The sequence below is a fragment of the Polyodon spathula genome, chromosome 19 (genome assembly GCF_017654505.1).
Source record: "Polyodon spathula isolate WHYD16114869_AA chromosome 19, ASM1765450v1, whole genome shotgun sequence".
NCBI classification, from domain to species: Eukaryota; Metazoa; Chordata; class Actinopteri; order Acipenseriformes; family Polyodontidae; genus Polyodon; species Polyodon spathula.
In genome coordinates, this window is record NC_054552.1 from 27,532,959 (window position 1) to 27,560,637 (window position 27,679).

Genomic DNA, 27,679 nt, shown 5'->3' on the forward strand with positions numbered 1-27,679 from the left:
GACTTCCTGATTTCTGTCAGCTAGTTAGAAATGGAGGAGGGGGCTGCTTAATAGTGTAGCTTCAAAAATTGTTCAAAGTGAAGACAGCGGCTTAAGCAATGGCGCTGATAAAGAGTAAGACAATAGATTTAGAACCTTAGTGATTGAACCTTTAGCATACCTGCCTCTTCCAACCTTCTTAATAAAAGCTATTTTCAGAGATACCATCCACGGATTCCATTTAATGGTCCTGGTCATACCTCTCAATCCCAGCTATATGCACTGGTTATTTTCTCCAGTTTAACATAAATTTTCTGCTTTATACAGAAGCTTGCATTACACCTCAAATTATATATCATGGTCTTACGTCACTGACCACTGGGGAGGTGTGGGAGGAAGGAAGGCACCATTAGGCAAAGCAGGAGACAGCAAGGCGTTATACTAAAGCTTAGAAAAACAATGATTTAATAGCGGTAGATCTAAACCTTCTGAAATTTTTCATTGGGGGTTGTGACCTGTTTTTTAACATCTCTGAACATAATAAAAGATTCTAGGATAGAGTTATTAAGATCCTCCACTGTTAAAAATGTTTTTTTTTTTTTTTTTTTTTTTAATGTGTGTTATAGAGTGACACCATTCTACTACCGTGTTCTTTAAGTGATCCTTGTTACAAAAATAAATGTGAGACAATTATTTGACCAGCTGTCAGTACAATGTACAAAGACATCAGGACAAGCATTTTTCCCAACATGTAATTGTCCTATTATAGTTTTTTTTTTCTGGACATAAAATGCAATTGGCATACTAGTTTGAACCACAACTGAAGTTTTTATCCATGTGTGGTTCTTGTAAATAAAATGTTGCTTCTAAATTCCCTTTCCTGATCTCCTGCAGTAGTGGTGTCACCATTTGCTGAACAAAACATCATACTGAGTCCAATTTTGAGTGTTAGATAGCACTCAATATCCAAGAGTGTATTTTCTTGTGTTAATGTAAATCTTCATCTTGCCAGCAAGACATAAATCTTAAGTAACTAATAAATTGGTAGATCAGTTTTTGAACAATTATCTATACAGCAAGAATTTTAGTATAAAGGCAATGTTTTTTATTCAGTATTTCACAATTACTTTAAATCACAGTAGGACAGAAATTTATTAAAAGGGGGTTTCACAGCTTTCATATTATACAAACTAAATATCCTGTTACGTTTATATGTCTTTTAAAAGAGAGTATGATTTAGCCTAGATATCTTAGATAATCAGGTGCTGGTACCATTGAAGTCTGTAAGGGGAAGAATGAATCAAATCGCGATCTGTGCATTACAACAGTGCTTCAGGGCCATCATTCTTTGGTCTGTAATGTGCACAGAATAATTGCTACTGTACATCATGTAGTTGCAGCTTGGATTAAGAGGTGAGGAATGTTATGATGCATTTTTAAACAGCAGAGGATCAAAAAAACTCTTTGTACCATCACTGAATATAATAAAAACACTTCAGAGCTCATATTGCAGCGTGTTTACATGTTTAAGGTGGCAGCATTTAGGTTTGGCAATGTCTAATATAGACCCATATGACAAGTAACCACCTTAATTCAGTTGCAAAACAGAGTATGTGTGCATATGTTGGCTGTTCATGTGGCAAAAAAAAACAGAAACAAAGTTACTAATTGACTTGCTAGTAAAAAAAAAAATTCAGTTTTCGAATATGGTAATTGATGTTTTTGATAATCTCTATCCATACTGTTTTGGGCATCAAAATGTTACTAGCATGCTTCGAAGAAAGATGGTAGAGAAAGAAAAGCATAAACAGAACCGAACAGCCAGGTTTAATATATTATATATATATATATATATATATATATATATATATATATATATATATATATATATGTTATAATATATAATAAATATATAATATATATATATATATTAATTACAAAAATATATCTGAATATTAATGTCAAAAATACATACTATGGTTTTACATATAGCTTTTACACTACATTATTTTGCCTAACATGACAAACATCACATGTGCAGTAAACGAAATATTAATTTAAATATTAAATAACTGACAAATAAAATAGAACATGTAAACACAAACTAGTTAAGGTATTTTTCTATTGCAACACTTCTGATAAAGTGGTTCTGTAATAGAACAAAACAAAAGTTATTAGGATATTATGATTTTAATTTCCTGTCATCTTGGAAATACACAGTGCTCTTTTGATGTCACTTTTTTTTCTAAACTGGTCCATGGTCTGATGAGAACACTGCAGCTCTTACAGAACATCACCAACGTATTTAAAAAGTGTCATGAATTAGATTAACTAAACATATGCCTTTATACAAAAAAGGTCTCTTTTACAAAGATCAGCATCTCTGTGAAAAAGGAGGGTTTGCTGGAGCTTCTGTATACGATTTGAGCTCGTATGCTGCACCACTATCAACTTCCATGGATTTACGAGAAAACAGGAGCCTTATGTCTCTATGGAGGTAGATCTTTCCAGATTTGGAGCTCTGGAACCTAAAACAGATCAGACAAAAACTTGTTAGCAGATTTGATCATGTTGGATAGAAATGCCTTACACTTGTATGTTTTATCTGGAACGAATCTTTTATCAAAGGTCTTGTCTGTTTTCTTTATGTATGAGGGTGTGATTACCAGGAATTTTGGGCAAGGAAAATGTTGGCATATAAGGCACTGAAATGTGTCAATGCAGTCATCATTGTTTTATGTTTGTTATTTTAATTAATTCCTGTAGCAGATGTTTTCAAGTGTTGTTTTTCTTGTACACACCTCAACAAACCTGTAAAGTAACAGCAGCTCCACTCTATTTTGAATGTACACAAGGAAATACGCTGCATGCAAAATACAAATAAAGGAATGTTTTCATTTCCCCATGTACGTCAAGTTATTCTGTAATTATGACTCAATTTCCTCCTTTAACTATAATTACTTCAGGTCATCCTCAGGCACTTGTGAAGGAACATGGAAAGACACATACAGTACAGTACAGTATGTTAATCAAAAGACACTCAAATTTCTATACTTGGTAGACAGGGGTTCTGCTTTATATCCCTCACCTCAGATGGATGAGGTAGCGCAATATTCTTTCCTCGGTCTGCAGGAGGTTTTTTTTATTGACATTTCCATTCATGTCACGTTTCATGGGAATAGAATATGTCCTTTGTCGAAGAAATGTCTGGTGATTGGCTGGCATCTCTCTCAAGTCATAAATCACAACAAACATCTTCACCACAGTCTTGCTGGGGTTGAATAAGGTCTAAAAAGCATAAATGAAACAGTGTGTTAATTTCAGAGCATAAAAAGTCATTCAAATTTAGGCTAGTTGTTTTGCAATGATTAATGCACTATTTATGAATAGGTTCATTTTATGATTTTGCCTGTATCAATATAACAATAGCATTTCTACAGACTGAAGTTGGATTTTTAGACTATTTCTTGATTTTTCTTAATTTCCCTAACTACACTGCCCCACTCCCACTCTGGAACTGCAAGTTTTCAAAATCTGCACTTACCACTTGAATTGTTCCTGAAGGAGGTACTCGATAACCCCTTTTCCCTAGGGACTCCAAGTTAATTACGCCCTAAAAACAAAAAGTTTAATATATTTATTAAATATTTGGTATACTGTGAAACCTACTTTGTGAGCATGCCTTTTATTCTCGCGAATTTCACAAGCCACAAGAATTTGTGAAATGATTGCCTGCCAAAACAGTATTGTACTACTAATACTGTACTGCAAGCCAATATGGAATTACTGTACTGTATTATAAAACTTGGAGTGAGACACTGCCCTGGCAATGTTTAAAGTTTTTGCCGCACATAGACACAAATCCTTTCTGAAAAGACTGACCGAATCTGCCATTCTACCAGTTCTTGTTCCAGCAATGGAGAACTGCGGCCCCTTGATGTCAGTGTAAACAAAAATTTCAAAAAACAAATTAAAGTTTACAGTTTAGTGAATGGTATTCTACTATTGTCAAATCTGAAATAGACGAAGGTAAGGATATTAATGATATTTACACGGACTTGAGAACATCAGATGTGAAAGCAATTCATGCCAAGTGGCTGATGAAGGTTGTTGCTCTGTGGAATCGAATGGTGCGTGGCTTCAGGAGATGCCAGAATCAGAAGTTGCAGTTGTGTTAGTTATTGTATTTGTTCTAGATATTAAAAACATTACATTGTTATTGAAGTTGTACTAAGTACTAACTGGCTTTTATTTATTTTAATTTCTGTATAACACTTTGGGATGCTTATCACAATGTTGCTGAACTAACTGAAGTCAATCAACTGAGCTATGCCCGTGCACTCCGTGAATATTAAAGGTGCTAATATCAACCACATTTCTGGTACCACTACATTTACTGGCTGTGAAAATAGAGGTTTACAGCACCCCTATGCTTGTGCTTTGTGGTGTCAGTTGCTAACAGTGTTTCTTCAAGCAATTTTACACTATACGTGGACAGATAATTAAGATATGATGACCAATTACTGAAATTCCAGCAACTTGTAATAATAATTTTTTTTTTGACACTGTAGTGGATCTTACCTTGTATGGAGAAGGTGCATTGTCATCTGAAACACTGTAGAACGACACTTCCACTGGGAGGGTCATATGACTGGGACAAAATATTCCACTCGCTCCAACCTCTGTGGTGAAACCTTCAATGGTGCCTAGTGGCTCCAATCGGTGGTTCAAGACAGATTCCTGTAGACATGAAATATGGATTCTGTTCAACTTGGCCATTCCATTCATAGATTGCATTCAATTCTCCTCTCTTCTGGCTACACTTGTGTGTTTTGAATAACCAAGATGACAATTCTGAAGATCTATATACTGTATAAAGCAACATGATATCTGTATGGATTATCAGGTCTTGGACACAATTAATGAGTACATAAGGTTTATTGGTTTACAGACCATTTAAAAAAATATTATTATTATTATTATTATTATTATATAGTTCACATACTTACAGCACTAATGAAATATTATGGTATAGCAATGCTAAGGGAACTTGTCCATCCATGTCATTGTGCCAAAGGACATTCAGTTCTACATGCAAACTGATGAGCCCAGCCCACTATGAAGTGCTGTTAACCTTAAGTAACCTAGTGTAATTAACCACAGTGAATCATACCAAAATAGCAACGACAGACATTTATTTTTTATTTGAGTTTATAAAACAACATGTATAAGTATATACCTCAAAATTTCCCAATAGGCTGAGACTTGCTGGTGGAGCACTTGTACTTAAGCGTTGTTGGCCTTGTTCTTCTTCATCATCTTCTGTTTTCAAAGACACTCTGTTAAATACAGAATAATATCTTTAGCACTGAATTCTCTCTGGTTACCCATACAGGATGTACAGTTTATTAAAACGTAATAATGCTGTTAACTGTATGTTGATTTCATACTGAACTGTTTATAGAGCTACTCTGGCATTGGATGTAAACATAAGAGCTGACAGCAGGTGGCACCGTTTTACGTAGCTTGCTTTTGTACCAAAACCTGTACAATGTAAACACTGCCATCATAGATCAGAAAATGCTTATGGTAACTAAACATGATACTTCTTAGTGCAGCAAGTTCCTAAAAGAAACAGGATGTGATTAGTTTGTAATAAGTTTTCAGAAGAGCCAAGTACTGGTAAAATCTCAAAGCAGATTAACACACCTTTAGAAATTAATGGCTTAACCCAACCTGAAATAAGAGCAAGCTTGCAGTTACTGTTCAAATCCAGTCAGAGCTGTACTTGCACTTTAAGCTAAACAGTTCAATTAACTAAATTAAATATTCTAATATCAACCTTCTGTCCATGCATACCAAAACTGAAATATCAGTTAAAAGAAGAAAAATGACAAATACCTTTTTGTGCTAGACCATGGCAGACCTTTACAGTGTGATAATGACGTAGCCAAATCAAAATATCCAGTTTGTGTTCTTCTTTGAGGAACCTACAAAAACAATGAGACTTTAAAGCATATATCTGTGAAATGAAAGTATGCTTTTGGAAAATTCTTGGTTCACAAAAATCCATACAAGAGACACTTATTACGGACATATGACTAAGTACAATAAATTAAAAGGATCATATGCATTTAAAAACAAATATATTTAACAGTATATACAAGATGGTGAACTAGATGGTACAATGTACCTTCAGAAAATACATATCAACTAAAATAGTAACCCACCCAGTTCCAGTGCTTCTAAAATTCCATAGACAAAATGCACCAGTCAAAAAAAAAAAAAAAAGTATTGACTAACATTTAACACAATTAAAATGTACAATTTTAAAATCATCATGCTGGCTAAACCAGTCCAGCACGTAAAAGCATGATGGAAAAAGAGATGTTTATTAACTCACAAAAGGCAGGAAATGTCCTTCTGTGTGCAAAAGCAGTTAAAACGTTAGTCAGAACTTTTCATTAAACAAGTTCTAATGCCACAGACTCAGACTTTCATCACCTGACTTGACGGACAAAGAACAAACGCTTTTCTTTACTGCCGAAGCACACTGCATGTCAGCAGCATGTTATTTAAATAATGAAACTGGTGGCAAGCAGACCACTAAAGGGCTGCAGGACATTAAAAGATAAAGACTCTTAAGTTCAAGTATTTTTGAACTACAATAAACTATATTGGCTTTCAGGAAGGCCCAGCTTTGATGTTCAAGTATTTAATTTATTTGAGAGTTTTTAATGCAATAACATTTCACATGTGGTTTACAGAAATGATTTAAAGATTTAAAATTTAAAAAGATTATAACTCACTGGGCTTGAAAGCAGAGGCAGCCCGGTGCACGGATGGAAGGCTTTTTCTACAATCCCATCTAAAGAGCGATGGTTCTGCTTCTTCCAGACATTGCAAGGCTTCAGGGGAGATGGCGCATTAATGTTCTGTGTAAAACAGAATATAAATGTTCATTAAAGCACATTCAAATGAGGCATTTCAAGGTACATAACAGGCTTATTTTTTCTAAATATACAAGTAAATTAACTTAACAAGATAAATTATTATGAATTATTTTTAAATTGTTATTTTCAGTCAAAATACCATCTATAATAGGCTGAGCATTCAGTGATCACAGGCTCACCTGTAATCTTTTTTTTATTGATTTCTGCTCCCTTTGCTATATAGTTTGCATCCCCCCCCCCACCCCCCCAGCCTCTTTGTTTGCAATAGTTAACCAAGCAAACACTTAAGTTTGAAAGGTTCATGTTTCTTGGCATTTATTTTGACATGCAGAGTTTCTGAGCTGAATCTCTTATATGAAACATTCTTAGTCCATATGCAAATCTGAGGCATTAGACATCTGAACTATGGATTGAATTGTGTCCAACAGCAGTTGTAAGCTATTGGCTGGGACTGATTAACAAGGCCTGTAAATAGGCCAAGTGGATCCCCATGGGCTGTGAAAGAAAATCCTCCCCAGTTCAGTCCCCTGCACCTCAATATGAACTACACTGTTCCACACTTGTGCAGCAAACACTACATCACAATATCCTTAAGGGTTGATGTAATTAGAAGAGTAGTACTAGAAGCTTCACCCTACATGTAAACCCTTCGCCCACATCTAGTTATTTCACAACTAATTGCTTGTTTCAAAGGCTGCAATTAGCACTAGTCTTGGTCTTCTTAATGCTATTTTAACGGTTGGTTTCATAGTCCTCATTTAGAACTCGTCTTGGACTACCTATTTCTATTTTGATAAAATCGGGGTCTGTGAAACCAGCTGTTATACAAAAACTGTTCATTCAATGTGTAACATAATGTCCCATTGGTGATTTAAATGACTTACCAACACATCCAAGTTCTGTGCTTGTCCAGCCTTTCCTTTCAAGTCTTCGTGGGAACCTCTCAGTATAGAGATGGTAAAGGTGCTGGGGTCTTTGTTTTCATCCTGCAAAGATTTGCATTTTTCTGCTTGATCCCGACCTTTCAAATTGTTGATCTCTTTATGCGAATGAGTTTCTGAAAGCTGAAACTTGTTTTGTTCATACACTTCTTTAGTTCTTTCAAAACAATCTTTATATAGAACGTTATCTGGGCCCTTTTTGGCATTGTGTAAACTATCTGACATCTGTAATTCAGATTGGGGTCTTGTGTTTTCAAGTTTTGTGCAGGCCTCATACTGCAGGTTTAAGGAACAGTCAGGTTTATTGTTGTCAGGAACATTTGTTCTGCTACTTTTAATGTTTGTGCAAATATGCACATCAGTGCTGTTTTTGTTAACTAAAAGTCGAGAGGTATCTTGGCATGGTACCTGGTCTTCATTCTGACCATTAGAAATAGAACACAGTCTATCTGTTTTATTTGGTTCTTTTAACATGCCTTCTTTGCAAACATTATATGTGCTATTTAGCAGACCATTGCATTTGTTTTGGGATTGCTGAATTGTGTCTTGTACTAGTCTTGAAATATCCTGAACAGTTTTGGATATTCTAGAACCCTCAGTTGAGTCTGGTAAAAGAAGCCTTCTCCGTGCCCCTGGCATATGGGAAGACCTGAGCTCACTGTCAATTTTGGCTTTGCTACATAAACTCACAGGTGTGTCGGAGGAAGAGGACCTGCTCTTTCTTTCACAACTGTTTTCTGGGAAAGCACCAACTTGGGGGGTACAGTTGGTTGAGGCGGGATCTTTACTGTTTTTAAATAGGCTGTCTTCCTCATGTGAACTCCAGAAGGAATTTGAACCGAGTAAGTTTGGCTCACGGTTGCTGAATAGGCTTCCAGGGATATGTGGTGCAGTTGGATCACAATAATTCAGATGCTGGGCAATGCGTGCAATAACCTCTTGCCTCTCTTGAAGAAGGGACCCGATAAGGGGGTTGGGTTCTCTGGCAGATTGTCCAGTACACTGGCTCGCAGGTACATGTGAATCCGCCAACGACAATGACTTGAATGACTGGATTTGCGTCTCGGAGGGTTGCATCTTGGAACTTTCTCCATAGCTTGTTGAACTATAGTTCTGATTCTTAGGCTGCACTGATCTTATATCAGAACCATTGTTTAATTTGGAATAATACCACCTTACAGCTTTGCCGGGGGAACTGGATTCAGGTGGTGAACATTTTCTTGGGTTTACAACACTGTCTGGTAAAGGTGACCAGGTTTGTTTACTAAAAAGCTGAGGAGAGCACTGCAGGCTGCGTTGGTTTACTTCTATGATGTCACAATGCCTAGAACTTTCCTCCTGATTCTGGATCTTCTTTCCATAGACAGTTAGGCTGGTGTGAATGCTACATTTTAAAACTGGGTAATTAGGCTGTCTAGGGAGGGACTGGACGCGCACTTTCAAGGCAACACTATGAGAAACATTGGGAACTGGAAAGATGTGTTCAGTTGGGGGTTGGGTGAAATTCCAAATCAATTCTTCTTCAGCAGCACTTATCCTAAAAGAAAGGACAACAGATTCTGAATGTGCTTAAAAGGGGGTCTTTAAATGATGGCAAGTACAATGCCCTTTTTTTATTATCCACTAATTGGAGTCTACATCAAGAATCCATAACAAACACAGCAGAAAATACAAAATGTTAATACATTATTTGCACTTCACACATATTTCTTGATCTAGAAGAAAGTGTATAGAATAAACAGCATGCTAGTATGGATTCCTTTTCTTACCTGTACAAAATATTTCGTGGGACAACTCCATGTGATGCACTTAACCACGCACTCAACTGTGAGAAGAACACATATGAGCGGACTGCCAACAGAAGGGTCTTTTCTTCAATAAACCGATCTCCACTTCTAAATGGTAAAAAAAAAGGACACAAAACATTATGACAAGAAGCACACTTTTTTCAGTATGATTTGCTGTATCCTCCTCCTCAGGACTTTAAATTGACTATCTGAAGAAACTGAAAACCAATATATGTAAATCAACATGTTAGTTTACTGTAAACCTTCAACCAGAAAGATGGAAAATCCAGCATTTAATTCTTTCTACTATAATCCATATTTACCAAATGAAAGGATCTAAGCGCTCTTGAAAGCTTGTTGGTCCTTTTTTTTATTTCTTGACCAATATGGCTTAATACAAAAATAGTTTTTTTCAACACAGGCATGAATAACTTGTACATAGTATGGAGGTACATATTATTCTTGATTATGTTGAATGACCTTGATATTCATACTGCTTTGTTTTATTTAAAGCCATAATAGTTCGTATTTTTTGTGCTGTATATGCTTTGTAGATATTAATATGAAAACATACATCTTGAGGAAAAAGCATCATATGCTTTTGTGTTTTAGGATTCAGTGCATTGTTGGCATCAAGATACCAGTCTTGAGCTTTTTCCAGATGGTATAATTTGACAGATAAACTAAGAAACCACAATACCAAGAGCGTAACCAAGACTTACTGTCTGGGAACTGGCTGCAAGGTCCACCTTTCTAGCAACAAAGCATCCTGTTTGATGGCAGGATCATTTACATCATTCCCTTCAGAAGTGGAACCCTCATCACTATAGCAACAGTCTGGAAGCAGCATCACTTCGACCATAATGGGAATATTATTCCGCCAGAGAAGCACCACTTCAGACCTTGTCCTTCTGGCTTGTTGGCACTGTCAATGCAATAGAAATCACACACATTTAAACAAAGTTAATAACTCGCTTGAAGTCCTTTCATGCTAGCAGGACCATTTTGTGGTTTATTTTTCATAAATTACAGGACTCCATTGTGAATTCGTGCAAAAAAGGGACACAGAGTAGTGTATAGCACAGAAAAACATACTGGCTCTAAAATCACAATGCACATGAAAAAGTATGCATATTATACTTAGTGGCAAACAGTTAATGAAAAAACAGCTTTGAGACTAAAATTTATTCTGCATGCACAACTCTAACCATTCCCATTCATTGCTAAAACTGATTGCCCAGCTTTATGCAGTTTGGTTTGTTTGTGTAACGTACCTGTGGTAATTTATCACTGCATTCATGCCTGGCGTTAACCGGCTGACCTGACTGTGCTGGAGGGCAGTGGAGTCCTTCTGTTCTACCCTTCACAGAGCATTCTGGCGTTCGGCCTTCAGTGATCAACAAGGTGAGGAAGACGAGGAAGTCTTCAGCATCATATTCAAAATACTCCTCAGAAGCATCTGCAAACAACAAAAACAACATTAGATTTAATGTGGAACATTAGATTCCACTGTGGAAATGCCAAAAGGCGCCTGCTCTGGAGTAGGGCTTATTAACATCGGTGTCAAGCCAGACACATTTTATTATCCGAAAATCATGGCAAAGATAACTAAACTGATTCTGTACTACAAAAATCCATGTTCTTTGCAAGCTTTATCAGAACAAAATGTTGTTACAGATAGAGATGACTTTGTTTTAGAAGACAAGAGGTACTATTGTCAGTTGCAGTAGTGAACAAAAAACACAGTGGGCAGGCCAGCTCCAACTTAATGATACAAAACTGGTAGACAATCATAAAGAGAATTGCTATAGATTTCTAGCTGGAATCCATCTATTAAAAAAGAGCTCAGGCTATTTGTTATGAATAAAATCTAGGTGACCTACTCTGTATATGCCTATTGACTATAATGTAGCTTTAATATGGTCACCTGAGCTTTGACCTTAAAAAAAATGGCTGGATTAGTGCTTTACACAAAAATAAAACACACAGGCAAGAATAAAATGCTTGGCGATTTGACATGCATTCCAGCTTCTAGTGAAAGCTCAAACAGCCTTAGGCCTATGTTAATTCTTATGTTTTAAGAAATATAAAAAAGTGACAAACAAATAAGTATATGTGCAAACAATTAATGAAAATAAACTTTAAAAAGTTACAAAAATTGCAGTGTGCTCTGGATAAGCTATTTTATTCACATTTACATTATTGTACTGTGATGTAAAGGGTAATAAAGTACGTTTACCATATCAAGGATATGGTGCATTGCTGTGGTAAACTTACTTTCTAATCACCATGTACATTGTAGCAAAATACTCTTTTTTGCAGCAATATGAAAGGTAAACACTTCACGATCTACAGTTTGTGCATTAAAATGGGAAGAGAATGCATACGGAAATACAGTGAATCCTTTGTTAGTCCTGCTGTACAAGATTCAGGCAAAGTTAGCACAAATAATTGAAATTCAGCAGTCCTCTGTGAATCAGGCAGCAGCTGCAGGCATTCTTTATAAATTAAACAAAAGGTCTAGGATAGTCAGAAGCCCATTAAATGTTTCACTAATACCTACATTGGAAGGCCTTATTTGCCTATCGCAGAATTAGACATGTATTCAGTGGAATATTTTTGCTACATTTCCACTACAAAGACAAAAACAGTTCTCAAGTACTCACTGTGGAAGGCAGATATTCTTGACTCATTTCATTGCACAACAATCAAAAAAGAGGCTAACAATGTAATTTTGGAATTATACACCTCTTGCACTTATATAAGAAACACATTCAATGCAAGTCTACATCTTCAGTACTTGAGAGCTTTATTTCAATATAAGTTCCAGCATGTTAAGATCTTATCACTTTGAATGACCTAACAGTAAAAAAAAAAAAAAAAAAAAAAGTCTGTACAAACTGCAGTCTTGTATAACTGTGTACAGTATTCATAACACAGATTTTTCATTGAGGCACACTTCCATGGAACTGCACATACACAGCTGATGTTATTTAAAGAATTCCAGTCAACTGGACTTGCTTTGGAGAAGTCAGAAGTCCAAAAGTGTTTTCTGTACTCTTAATAACAAAACAAGGTTTGCAAATAATTGAACACCTAGAATCATAAACTACAGACTTAAACAAATTTACACAAGATGGGAAGAAGTCTATTCTAAGCACTTGGCCAAGGAGCTCCACCCATAAAGTACAGAAACCAGGATTTTTATTTACACCACCACAGGCTGACAAAATACAGCAGGCACAACAAAAAGTGTTATGTTTGTCTATAATAATAAAATAAAATAAAAAAAAACCTACATCTGAGCAGTTGGGACTTGAACAAGGCACTACAAAGCAGATCCAGGGATGGATTTAGGCAAGTGCTTAATTATATAACATACTTAATTTCATGTATAGCGACATGAGATTAACTGGCTGTATAGAGTTGTTGGAAAGATGACTCCAGTCAAAAATATACATACTCTTAGTAAAAGGCACTTCAACACTTTTTTTTATGTATAAATCACCATTTGGACCTCTTGGTAAGATACACATAAAATACAGTATAATACAGTGTTGGAATTTTCCTGATTAAAAGTGGTGGCACAATTCTTCTGTTTAACAAGTTCCTGTTCTACTTTTTAGAAGTGATAATTGTCTCAGTATCAACATAACAGGAGTCCCATTCCTCAGTTCATGCAGGTTTCCAGAAGCAAGTTCCGCTGTTGCAAATCCTCCGAACTTAATGGCTAGCCAGTGAGCGTTACAAAAAAAACAATGGACTTGAACATGGACTGGTACATTTGAGTATGATTCATATGGATATGTTTAGTAAATTGTGGGTGTATAAATATACTTTGTGTTACATGGAAATTGAATTAAAATGCAAAGATGATTTCCTTGGCAACAGAAAAGTGTTTAAATAGATATGCATTTTTACACAGCACCACCAACACGTGGTGTCATTTTTATGGAGTCAGGTATGTGTGTATTTGTCATGTGAATGCATGCTGCTTAGTAAAGCTCAATGAAAAAAAAAAACAAACAATTAAATGTACTGTTTACTTGGCCAGTGTATGCGTGACTATGTTAGTTAGCCAACTCCAGTCAAAAGGAGATTGATTTTAGACTTGTTTTTATTACACCCAGAATGAGAAACCACTGATGCAGACAGCCATGGCGACAGACTCTCCAGTTCTAAAAAGCTAAGGCTTACCTAAGTACATTGACTTATTAAATGTAATTAAACACGAATCTGTACAAACTCAATGCCGACACATCTATAAAAGGTTACGTCCTTTATCCAGCATCTGTACTAATTGCAAGCCATCTGAAAACACCATTTTGTTATTTATGTTTTCTGTACAGCATTATATATGTGTCAATCTTAGCAAAGTTTTAAAAACAGTGTTGAAACATTACCTCTTTTCAATATAAAAGTTGAAAACTTTCTCCCACTGTCAAAAAAACAAGACCTTTTTCCCCTTCTGCCTGCTGGTCTCCTCCAAAGGAATGTACACAAAGCAGCCAGCTGATGCAAGCTGATGTCACCAAGATCTGGGGCAGCTGGGAACGGTTAGTGAGAGGTATAACACACCCTGCGATTGTCAGTTGAGCAGCACTGTGGCTTTCAGATGAAGTTTTCCCCCTCTTCCCTTTAGCACGTGATGAACACTCAGTCTTCCACTGGACAATGGGGAACTCGAGGATACTGGCTCTACAGTGGTGATCACAAATTGCCTTGGCTGGATTCTGTCAGGGCATTATACTCCCATCAGTGTTCTTTGTGATTTTTGTGCATCGAGTGAACTGGGTTAAAGGTAAAGCTTTCTAAACAGGAAAGAGATTAAGGGCCTTGGGGAAGGGGGGGGGGGATGTAAACAGCCATCAGTTTTTCTCTTTTTACTTCAGTCTACCAGGGAGAACAGACCTCAGTAATGCGAGATGCTGAAGAAATTGCTAAAGATTAATGGTTTGGCTGTGAAAATAAAACCTGCAATTTGGTCCCACCTCCTTTCCCATGAACGCTTTACTTAAAGGGGACTACACCATAGCACTTTTGTGCTGGTTCATTCCCTACAGTATTTTCATTGGTACTGATGGCATATGTCACCCACTGTCTCCTTTAGCCACTTTGTAGCCCCCTGAACTCTAAATAGCTAAAAATGTCATATGTACAGCAATATATTTAATGACATAGTAGGAGTCTGACCAGTAGTGGACTGCTCAGTAGTAATGAAAATGGTCAACATTAACTAGAGAACAAATCAACTGCTGGTACAGTAGTAGGCCTTAGAAGCAACCACAGGTACTATTACTAGGGGGAAAAAAAATAAAATAAAAAGGAAAGGACTTGGGTTGATTAACTTCTGAGAAACTCAATCATGCATAACAAACATTCCTCCATCTCCCATTGTAAATTCTATATATGACAATCGTATATTATACAAAAAAGACAGACAATTATCTTTGGTACTCTTTTCTTAAGTATACAGGCACAGTTAGAGTAAAATAGCTATTTGGAACTAAAACTTAAGCCTGGCATACACGAGGGCAGACAAAATATTTCCTTGTGTATGCTGGATGTTTCTGTGTTTCCAAAAACACAGAAATATGTTTCCTGGAGCAGACCAGAGTTCTACTTTGAGAAACATTTTCAAAAAACATTTAGCCTCAAGGGACACAATCAAGGGACACACTGTGAGCAAGAGTCGTCGGTCATGGTGACCTCTACAAAAGATTACATGGTTTGGAATCCTGCTAGAATGAATCGTTTTATTGAGATGTACCTTGAAGCATTGTAGTGTCATTTCAGGTTATTCGTGGTCCTACAAGCCTCAGCAGCTCCTCAAAAGATAACTTAAGCGTAGCTCATTTAAAACATTATGGCATGCTCCTCTCTCCTCAGTTTCAGATCCACTCCTTTGTCCACATGACTCTGTTCCTGTGCTCTTCCCTTCTTTTACAAAGTTTTAGTGCAATTATAAGTGCCGCACCACTCGGTGCAATAAGACATTTGGAGTGTGCAGCAGGAATTCTCTCGTGCTGCTTGAAAAAGGGCTTTAGGAACAGATGTCTCGTGTTCATTGAAGAACAGCTCTCATTAATAGATAATACTGTTTGAGACACATGGTGTCGAAATAAGATCGTTACAGAATTAGTTCTTGCTGTAGAAACTAGAAAATACTGATCTGATTTTTCTTTTCATACATTCAGTGTGCGTTTACTAGAGAGTTTTTAATGGCAAGAAGACAAAACAGTTACAAGCACAGCAATTCAGCTTTTGAAATGCAAGGGTGCATGATATTAAATCAGGGTTACAAATACTTACATTGAAAACAGTTTTCCTTGCGTATTTGTTAAACTGGACTGATGTATAGAGTGGCAAATGTATACTTGATAAGAGAACAAAGAATCATGACTATTTCAAGGACTGCATGCCACACTGTATGGTAGATGTATCATTCATGACTCGCTTATATAGTCTAAGGTAAAACTATTAAATCAAATATGCATATGTTTAAATGACAAGTCTTTTATCAATGTCTTTTCATTGAACCGTTTATCAACCTAAAAATTGTACTGGAGTCTGTATGTGTTCTTTTTTTTTTTAAATTAAAATGCAATAGAATAGTAAGTGGCCCCGATTATATATATATATATATTATAGTTTTTCCCTCTGGTAACTCAGATTAACTATTTATTTATCAGTTGTCCTTAACCCAGGCTGCCATGTTTTTATCTCTAGAGCACAGGCAGCTGACTCACCGATTGGGCTCCAAGAAGGTTTAGTTGTGTTTCTGTTTTTAAGCTGAATGCTAACAATGCAAAATGAGTTCTGTTTTTGTAAATTATGATTTATTATGTCTAATCTTTCAGTCATCGAATACATGCAAGTCCTATTTATCAAAGCTGTTTACTCCAGGGAGAGATCTGCCTTATTTATGTGAACCAAATTCAATATATAGTAAAATGTTACATGACTTAACTGGTGCAAACTTCACACTTTTTTTTTTTGTTCTTAAAGGCCATTTACTCTGGAACGAGGATCAATTTACATTGAAAATACTTAATCCACATTATATCTTGTCGTAATATAGTTGACTAGCCATGTTAGTTATATATCTATATATATATAGATATAGATTATATATATAGTATATATATATATATATATATACTATATTTCAGATTCGTAAAATTTTCGGAGGTGAAAAGCCCTCCAAAAATCTTCCTATTTTTATAAACTATTTTGAATGCCAAAACACTTAGCAAAAGAGCTTCAAAGCAGAAATGGTGTAACACATTAAACAGCTTTCTTATTTGCCAGATAAAGATAAATGCATTGTGTTTGTTCTATAATACAGCTTTATGATTATGTTAGCTTTTTCAAACAGGAAAACCATTTAGAAATGGCAAGCTATAAACGTTGCAAGATAATCCAAGAAACCCAAAAGTGTGACCTACAAAATGAATGGATAATGCATTAAATTTTCAGTCCACTGATTTGCCACTATAAAAACTGTGAGCTGCAGGCATCTGCAATGTATTACTAAATGAATGAGCAAATCTTTTGAGATTTCCATATGCCAACTGTGAAAATATTGCACTTTTGTTTAAGATTGCAAATTTAAAAACACAAAACTACCAAGCTTTTGACATTTAAGTGTTAAAACATACAATAATGAAAAATGTGTGCATTTCAGTGGTATAAGAATTTTATTTTTATTAACAAAATAATTAAATACAAAAAGTACTCGACTGGAATACCAATTAAAATAAACCCACACAATAACAGTGCTTTGTGTATATGTCTTGTCCTAGTGATCCATAAGTAGAACTAAATTTCTTTTTTTACAGCTCATACTGATTGGCTGTGCAGTAATAGCTTTCAAAACTGGGCCACAAAGCAATGCTGGCAGGATGTCAAAGATCCGTCTTATTAGGTGCAATCCAGACTGTGCGCCTTGCCTAGTGGATGGAGAAAGTTATCCAAAGGTCTGTTCCTGTTTTTGCAAACGTCACTTCTCAGTGGCTCTGCTTTTCACAACTGGAAGGTGGTTCCTAAAAACATTTATATTGAATACACTATACTTGCATACACATTATATAATAAACATGAGTCTTTGTGAATGCACAGACAGGAAAATTATATTAATAATAATAATAATAATAATAAAGGTCTAACGCACCATTTTTCAGACCTGTAGTTAAAACTGACCCCTTCCAAACCAGTTTGGAACTAGAACTGGCTTTTCAGAACCAAAGAAAGACAAAGTTAAATGTATTGACTACTCTACATATTGTGTTTATGTAAAGTCCATTTATTATTAACCTTTCTAAGGCAGTTTCGATCACTATACAACAAGTAAAAATATGGAATTCTCTGATGTAACCACCCTAAGCTACATGTATTCTACCAATTTATTATTCCCAATATTCTTAATTTACTGATGCTTGACCTTTAGTGAACAACTTGCAGTATCTTCATTAAGAAAGGGCAAAAGCCCAATTTAGGCAAATAAATGGGCTGAATAATTTGAATTAGGCAAATTGTTTTTCTTATTGAGGTCACGCATTTGGGATTAATTCTACTGTACACATAATCTATGAATAGATTGAATCGATCTTCACCTCAAAATTTACAACACCTTCAGTGTAGTAATGTTGCTATCAACTTTTTAACCTTCTAATAAGGCCAAGGGGGTGTGGACTAAATAAAAAACAATGTGTTTGAGTCTGACCTTGCAGATAGAAACTGCTGACACAAGGCCTTCGTAGTTCAAACATGTGCTGAAAAGAGGGTCATAGTTCAGGGTCCTTTGGGCTTTGTGAATAGAAACTTCTATAAAACATCTGAGTCCCAGTGTTGAAGCACGAGACAAATACCTCTGGAACAGAGAGCAGACCACAGGACACTGATTACTCAATCCCTGGATCCAAGCATATTGTGAAGTAGTGAAGGACTTCACATGAACATCTCAAGTTACCAACTGCTTAGCTAAAGCCGATGTATGCTCTCAAACTCTGCACGCCAAAAATAACCCCACTCTAATACTTAAAGCCACAAAGACATGACATTTGATATCATTCCCAGGTCAATGGTGTTTTGAGTTTAAACAGTACAACGCACTACAGCTATTGCCAAAAGTAATGTGGACAACAGATAAACAAGAAAGTGTACTAGGGTTTGTGATGCAACCCTAAATCACAGAATTCTAATATGTTGCATTATAAAAAGAATAAATAACACAGAGCAGTATTATTACACTTAGTTTGCTGGTTAAGCCTTATTTTAAATAATTGTAAACCTAGTGAAAAATTTACTTAGTGATGCTTTTAAGAGTGTAGTGTGTTTAGAAGGTTTAGTACCCATTCATAAGCATAAAACACAAACAAATATTTTCATTTTACAATCAAGATTCTGAAAGACTACAGTACATAGACTATGTACTGTAAGCTATTGCATTGGGTAATATACATTTCCATCTTGAGTTGTATTACAATGTGCTTGTACTTCATGAGGACTTAGACAGATTTCTGCTGCAGTGACATAAATACTGCTGGCTTTAATCTCTGCATTAACTAATTTGCCAGATAAAGAATGAAAGTCCCTTTTGTAAGGCCAGTACTGTACCTGCAGGCAAAACAGTTTTACAAAAAGTGCTGTAAACAAACACATCTGAAGTAACAGAAACCACAGAAACCTAAAATTGCCCTGAAAGATCTCTTTAGCAGGGGGCTATTGGTTCAGTGTCATTTGCAGACAATAAGCTGTTTCTGCCCTGCAGCAGTCAAATAATGACACAGTATTATTAAAGCAGAGGACATTTGTTACCGAGATAAAGTGCACTCCTCAACTCAATGTCAAAGGAAACGTGACCTACATAATAGAAACAAGACACAAAGGAATAGCACAAGCCTGTCTCTGCCTATGCATTAGAAAGAGAGAAGATTAAATGGCACCAAATCTACTGGATTCCAGCACATTAACGATCAGATGTCAGACAAATGGAAAAAACTAAAACAGAATTTGATAAATAATTTATCCGGTATAATCAAATGTGGGTAAATACTGCACAAGGTAGTTTTTGTTTAGCTGTTGCGGTTTAAAACTTTAGTTTGATGTTCAGGTACAATTTAAATAAGTCATCATTCAGGGGTCACCTGCTGCAATAAGAGAGTTATGGATGTTATGAGAGATGAAACATTATCTTAGTACTACTACAACTATAAACTAACAATAGTAGCAATAATAATAATAATAATAATAATAATAATAATAATAATAATAATAATAATAATAATAATAATAATAATAATAAATTATATACAATGTGTTTATGTATGATTCTCTTCATGCAAGTACTCCTTTAAACCTAGTTGTCCTTCTAAATGTATGGCCTTCACTCAACTATTCCACAGTCACTAGAATATAAATATACTTTACAACCTGAGGTGCATGAATGATACTGGCACAGACCAGCACATTCATAATCACTTCTTCTGAAAAACAAATAGCTTGGCTGACTTTGTAAAAGTGCTGGGGAGAAAAGAGTATTGGAATGGCAAGGTAAATCATTGAACAGGCACAGGAAAATGTAGCAGTCAATTCAGGGAATGGGGGGTTATTTTCAAAATGTCAGATCTTATTAAGCGATTATGAATGCATCACATTTAGCTGCATTTACTCTGGTGTGACAGTATGCAATTAACATGTTGAGATACATAAAATCAATTTTAATAATATATGACAGAGTCTGGCTCCTTTGTGAATCTGAAACAAAACACAAATGTAACCCCTAATGTAAAAAAGTACAATGCAACAACAAGATCTCACTGTTACATTCATGTTTAAAAAATAAATAAATAAAAAATAATGCTAAAACAGCTATGAACATCCCAATCATGATTAGTAAGATCACCAAGAATACATGACTGCACAGATGGTTACATATTACAATTGAAAATGAAAATGTATTCTAAAAGAATGCTGATTTTAGCCATCAATGGGTTAAATGAAAAAAGGGATAGAGAATGTGCTGCATTATTAATGTAATCTATTTTCTTTGTTCATGTCTTAAGGCACATCACAGAAACAATAAAAAGGATAGCAAATCATACATTCCCATCATCTAGAAACACGGCACCCAGTACACACCTTCTCTGTGCAGCCCTTTGTTTTCATTGTAGACCATACTGGACCCCTTGTGTAAAGAAAGTTGCCTCCTGGCTACAACTAGGCTACACTGCACGGATCTGAGGGCTCCAGATGTCTGCAGTGGTCTGTTCTGGCTGCATGCTCCTTTACTGCTATTGCTCTGAAAGGAGGCAGATTCAGAACACACATAGCAACAGCTCTTGAATCCCAATTGGCTGGGAGACGGGTTTACACTCCTTCACCACTACTGTTTCCTGTCTGTTTGGCAGCTGTAAATGTGTTCTTTCTTCTGCTTGAGTGAATTCAGCTGAATATAGAGAATGAAAGTGCAGAGCAAAACACAGGACAAGAGCTGTGTGTGTTTATAACGAGCCACATTAACGGCTATGCATCAGAAACTCATGACAAAAAAGCTAAGTTAGGATTCTGAACTTCTCAGTCTAATAATTTTAAATTTTAAAAACTTTTGGTTTAAAAAAACAAACAAAAACACTGCGAAAAGCAAATACCTCAAATTAGTTTGCTTTAAATTGAACCAGATAATTGAAATGTACACTTTGCTAACTTACATTATCCCATACTATTTCAACATAGTGGCATGTGTTACTGTATGTACATCTGTATCAGGAGATAGGCCTATATTAAATACATTGTTTGGGATGGTGTTCCCATGTTTAAATAAAGTTTAAAACAGGACACTTTTACACAGGCACTAGCACTGGTTTTAAGAATTGACAAAGGAATTCCTTTAAGTCATACTGTAACTGCATGCTGTACATCTATTTTGAACAAGCACACTTTTTTTGCCAAAATCAAATAATAGAAAAAGCAACAAACTGCTTCCTTCCTTTTTTATCTGTAACCACAAGGTTGAAACATCCTTTCAAAACATGTATTGATCTGTGACTCTCTTTAAAACCAAGATGAACAACAATAAACAAACAGTCTCTTCTACTAAAGCAACAACAATTAAAAAGGCTTGACCTCTCTCAAAGACATTTTTGACTGCAGGTCAATCACAAAGTCTACAGCTATGACCAAAGGTTTTGCATCGCAATTCCATAGAATTTTAGAATTATAGTCAGTTTTCCACGAAGTACAAGAAAATCTACAAAGTGGTATGTAATTCAATATGTTAATGTAACATTTTTCAGCAGGTTTCATTTGACTTAGAAGCCAAATTAATTAATTCTATAGGGTGATGCAAAATGTTTGGCCATAGCTGTAAGTCCTGGCACTCTCCTGGAACACATCCACTGATTTGTTACTAAAAAACATTGAGTTGAGTGCTTCAGTTGAAAGCCAGGCTCATTCCAACAGCAATTTTGGGTTTGGCTAGTTCTCTTTGTGTATCTGCTATTGCTCCAGGCAAATTCAACATGAAAAATAACTGTGTCTGTTGCAGCATTAGTAAATGTATACAGAATTAAAATCTATCATTTCCTTAAAAAAAAAAATAGGCAACAGTACAAAAAAAAGGAGGATTTTATAAATAGACTCAAGCTAATTCAGATACAGTATTGTATCACTACTCGAAGCAACTTTAGTGCTTTCTTGTTAGATTGCTAGCACCGGAGTGTGTGTGTGTGTCATAACTAAGCCATACATGTACATGTACACTGTTCATCTCACTTGCAGCAGCTCCTGCATTCCTCCAAGTACACACACAATGTCCTTAAACACAGGAAATTAGACTTTGCATTGTTGGACCACAGACAATATTAACAAGTTAAAAACAAATCATACTGTACAGATAAAACTGTTTATCAATAACATTAATACTATACAGTACTAATTTATAAGAAGCCATTACCTTCTCTTTAATAAAACAAAAAACTGTTGTGGTCTTATTTTGTCATCATCACCATTCATGACATACAGTAGATAAATGAACACAGAGTATCCTTTATTTCCCAGGTAACATATTCAAATGTGTTCCAATAGATTTGTTTTCATTGAGGCTTAAAATATGCGAGGCACAAATGATCTCCAGACAGAGCTACAACATAACAGAACCTGTCTAGAATTAATTATAAATAGTCAGTTAAATCAAAATGATTGAACTACTGAAAAAAAGAACTTCACAAAACGTGGCTTGTACTATAAAGAAAACAAGAGACCTGCTTTTCCCATATGCTTCAAATCTGAAGTGCTTAGGTAATGTTTTGCAAATTTCTCCTAGTCATATGCATCTGCAATACAACAAAGATTTTGACGTACAATAATTTAACACGCTCACATAACACCTTATCAGAGCGATGCATGGTACTGCCCAGGAGATGAAGATCTTCTATTATGTACAAATCGATTACAACTTTACTTTAATCAGCCATTTCATTTGAGGATCAAGGATGTTGTAGTGCAAATCTGGCAAACACAGTGAAGCTGCTGTTTAATCTAAAAAGTGCCATAGAAACAGTCCTCCGGCCGAGTGCCAGGCAGTGAAATGCAGTGAAAAGCTTCAGCAGGATCATTTCATTCATTAGTCAATCCGTTTATTTGGGGGCTGTTTCTCTTCATATGTTATTACTAATTCTAACAAACCTACTGTAAATAAGTGTGTTTTAACTCAGTTTAAAAGCCGTAAAAGTCTAAACATCTATTTTGAGTTAAGTGCTCACGTTTTAACAGGTTTGATTACTTTAGGCTGTATCTCAGATAATAGAGAGCCACTGAGGAATAAAATGTAGAACATTGGAACAGTCCTATTTTTACATTAATTTGAAAAAGCTGTAACCTAAAAGCAGTCATATATTCTAAGTTTAGGTTACATTCCACTAAGACTAAACAAAAATAGTTTCTGAACCCAAGAGACCACAGCACATCGTGGCATCATGCTTCAGGAAACAGACTGGTTTAATTTTTATGAATTTGTACTATAAGTACTATAAATACTGCATTGTGATAAATGAGTCAACGGCATTAGACTTCATACTAGTATCTACACATTACCTGCAATACAGGTATGTCATGATCAGATCCTGTACAATGTGGTGCAATTAATCGTAAAGGTTGATAAAGCTTAACTGACATCACTGTAAGCAAACACTGCTATAAAGGGGTGATGCTTTAAAAGCTACAGTTATATTTAGCTTTTAAAGCCTGCTGACCTATCTGACCCTAACAGATACCTTCAGCTTATGAATACTTTACAGAAATTCAACTATCATTTCATTTTAACTAGTCCTGATATTGAATTAAATTAGTGTGTTCCACTAAAATCAGTATAAAATACAAACAAACATGTGCTTTTATGAAATAGGCCTGATGTATATTTTTGGGGAACACATACATATGAAGAGCAATATACAGTACATAAGATGGCCACAAACTAATAATGTGCTGGGTATGAATCCAAGATTAGTCACTGCCTGGTGATGCACAGCAATACAGGACAAGTCAGGTTCCATACAACCCACATCCACCCCAGATATAAAAATGATCAGTACCCCTGATTTCATCTAAAAAAGTTTTATTTTATTTTTTTGTGTGCACAATTTACAAAAAAAAAAAAAAAAAAAACACTTTTTTTTTGTCTATTGGAACTACTTTATCATAACCAAGATCCGCCCACGCGTACTCGAAACTCACTCATGCCCTTCCCTATGAAACATCCAGTTTCCCCTTGAAAAGGAAGTGATTTCATAATCAATCCCAAGAGAAGTAAAATGTCTTGTTTTCAGCTGATAATGCTCAGAGTTCATCTCAATATTTTAGACTTCATTAACAATTCATAGGTACCCCTATAACTAAGCTGTTGATTCTACATGTCAGCAGCAGTAGTAAAAAAAAAAAAAAAAAAAAATACTGTGACTCAATTTGCATAATTGAATTGGCTTTGGGAACTGTTCGGTTCTTCTTCAGATCGGCTTCAGGTAAAGTGAATTTTCTTCGTCACAATGATGTCATTCGCAAGACAACCTCAAGCTGAACTCAAAGATTTCGGGTTTCTAAAAATGTCAATTAACCCCAAGCCAATGAGGTTGACCCAATCCCGTGGGGTCGTATTTCAGCTTGGGGTCCTAATATATGGAAAATATAGTCTCATCCTAAAAAAGTGCAGACAAAATAACATATAATACAGTAAAACAGCTGTATGGCTGCTGTATTACTGTAAATGGAACTGCCTTATAAACAAAACAAAAATTGAAAAAGCTCTGGTCTGTGGTTTATATTTAATGAACATGGAGTCCCAAACAAAAATAGTGCAAAGTGTTTTTTGACCTGTGAACTATTCCAGAGGGTTTTATATATACAAAAGGGTAATTATGGGGCTGGTTTCAAAGAGCCCAATTACCACCAATCTTGGAGTAATACTCTTTGACAATATTAGATAGTCCAAGACTGGTGCGAATCACAGTCTGTGAAACCAGTCCAGAAGTTTACACTTACACAGAGAAAGTCAGTTGCTGTCTGCATCAGCAATTCATTTCTACCAATCCCATTCTGTAAACAAAAACCCTATCCTGGCCCTTTATTCATTGTATATAAATAAATAATAATAAAAAAGCTGAAGAATTATTACCAAAAATACTACCATAGCCAACTGTAGACTACTGTTAGATATCATAGATATTTGTGCATGCTTGCCACTGATCTAGTGTAGGTCAAAGTTTTAACCAGACTATTTTGAGCCATATCTGAATAAGGGATAACAGTATTAGCTTATATTTCAAGCTCTTGTCAATTCTTAAATTTATATTTCAAGAGAGAGAAAAAATGACAACCATGGATACAGATATGACCCATTACATGATAACATATCATAAAATGCAATGTAATTAGTTGGCATTATGCTTAAAAAGCTTTATGAAAATGTAGGTTCAACTGGAAACTTATTTGTGAACACAAAGCTTACAAGGGCATAATGTAATGAAAATGACATCTCTGATTAAACGGTTGGTTTGTAATCATGAAGTAAAATGGATCTGTGAAAAAGAGTGTGGTCTGTATAAATGATATGGCCAGAGGTTTTTAAACTGTGGCAGTGAAAAGGTTCTTCTGTACTGGACAATGGCTGCAATGGAACATAAAAGTGAAGGCTGTTTACCAAATATGAACATAAATTAGGCACACATGCTACTAAAACAAACCATTTTATAATGCATACCTAGTATCTAATACTACAGTACAACAAAATAATTCACCGATTGCGCACAACATTCTAATGTTTATAGCTCACAGCAGAATTTATCAGATGATCTCGGGCCTGGTTCCATAAAAAAAAAAAAAAAAAAAAAAAAAAAACCATGTCTGAAATTTGGAGCAAACAATGCTGTTGCACCCAAGGGAACCCATACTGATAATGCTACAGATCTTAGGAACTAACCACATAGACTTGAGACGACTGTGACAGGCAAAAGAAAGAACTGTGAATAGTTGGCAACAGCTTAAACTACTGCATTTAATTATTTACTTATTTATTTATTTAAGCACCTTGAAATAGTATGTACTGTAGTACCATCCCTTTTGGAAACTTGGTTATTTTACAAAGTATGGTACTGTAATAGCCTGCATCTAAACATTCCAACCATATTAGTTGAAATGGTCTAGTAAACCTGACAAAGAATACGTTAATAATGCAACCCATCTACTTTAGCTTTTCAACTACCGCTCGTCTTCTAATGTGCACAAATCAAACATTGACCAAACCCCAAATACAATAAATTAAAGTACATCAAATAAAAAAAGCCACTGTTATATCTCAAATGGGTGCTTTTCATTGTGAGCCCTTTTAAATATGTTTGTAAGTTATCGATTACACTGGCATGTGTTTTGTGTTCTGATTGTAACTTCACTATTACAGATGATGACTTGAAACAAAGACAGTTGTTTACATATTTTCAGCTGCATAGTTAAACAGCTGCCAGACCATTTTTTTTCACTCGTCAATTCCTTTGAGTAGCCCTGGGAGGAGCTTGGATTCCAGTGGTGAGACACGTCTCAGCGACAATAACTACAACCTGTGAAAAACAGCGGTGACACCAAACGAGGTCAATCTTAAAATAGGAAGAAAGTCTTTATACATTTACCTCGATCGGGCTTCATGTTTGTGTCTCTCGGTGGGTTGCCCTCCAAATCTCACGAAAGCGGCTGTCTTCTTTAAACTGTGGGCTTCTTTTTTTTGTTTGTTTTTGGTGGGTCTTATTGTCCTACATTCAAACCGAACCGCAGAAAAAACAAACTCGATATAATCTACTACTTCTGTCTTTATCTTCAGTTCAAAACAAACACGCATGCATTGTTGTTGCTATCCAAACATATCTATTGGTATCAATACCACATACTATCCCTTTCAGTAATTAGCTAACCATTATGAGATTATTTTCGTCAAAATTAAAAATAAAACAATTAAAATTAAAAAAACAAACAAACAAACAAACAAAAAAAAAACACTCTAGGTTTGCTCACAAAACAGTTGCTTTGCAGTGTATCTTCAGCCCTGCCAACCAACCCTTAGTTATTTCTGTACAGGTATGCGCTTCTCTTACGAACTAAAGAGCAAACCACTAACGGTACACAACACGAACCCTTGTATATCGAGAAGAAAGCAATGTTCGGTTGGTAAAAACATGCCTCCTTCTTCTTCCTCTTCGTCGCCCTGGTGGTATATCATCTCTCCTCTGTTCTCATATTCAGTTATCTTAACCTGCAGCTGTCTCAATCTAATCATCGAGTCTCGGTTTGCTGCCGACACTCAAACGACCTCAGGTGTTTAGAACTAAGCTCGGTAGCCGTGGGCAAGCCTTTAAAATAAGAAGTCATTTAGTTGAAGCTGTACTCCTACAAAAACAGCTGATATAAATAACAAACTCTAGTCTCTCCTACCCTGCTCTGACTCTGTGGGCTCCACTTGCTCTATCGCTTGTCAAAACAG

The 27,679-nt window shown here is 35.7% G+C and overlaps 1 protein-coding gene across 2 annotated transcripts; it reads right to left on the reverse strand.

Annotated features, from left to right (window-relative positions):
* Positions 1-1,958: 1,958 nt before the first annotated feature.
* Positions 1,959-27,679, reverse strand: LOC121294824 (protein FAM214A-like). 2 transcript variants are annotated; one of them, XM_041218934.1, is made up of 13 exons: positions 27,333-27,679; positions 26,835-26,954; positions 10,935-11,119; positions 10,383-10,585; positions 9,643-9,768; positions 7,817-9,410; positions 6,789-6,914; positions 5,881-5,969; positions 5,219-5,318; positions 4,561-4,719; positions 3,524-3,592; positions 3,068-3,267; positions 1,959-2,507 (listed from the first exon to the last, which is right to left on the reverse strand). In XM_041218934.1, exons 2-13 carry the CDS (start codon positions 26,848-26,850, stop codon positions 2,354-2,356), a joined length of 3,021 nt encoding a protein of 1,006 aa, XP_041074868.1. In that variant the 5' UTR covers positions 26,851-26,954; positions 27,333-27,679; the 3' UTR covers positions 1,959-2,353. The 2 variants fall into 2 exon arrangements, with proteins under 2 accessions (XP_041074868.1, XP_041074867.1); XM_041218933.1 differs by having other exon boundaries at positions 26,835-27,679.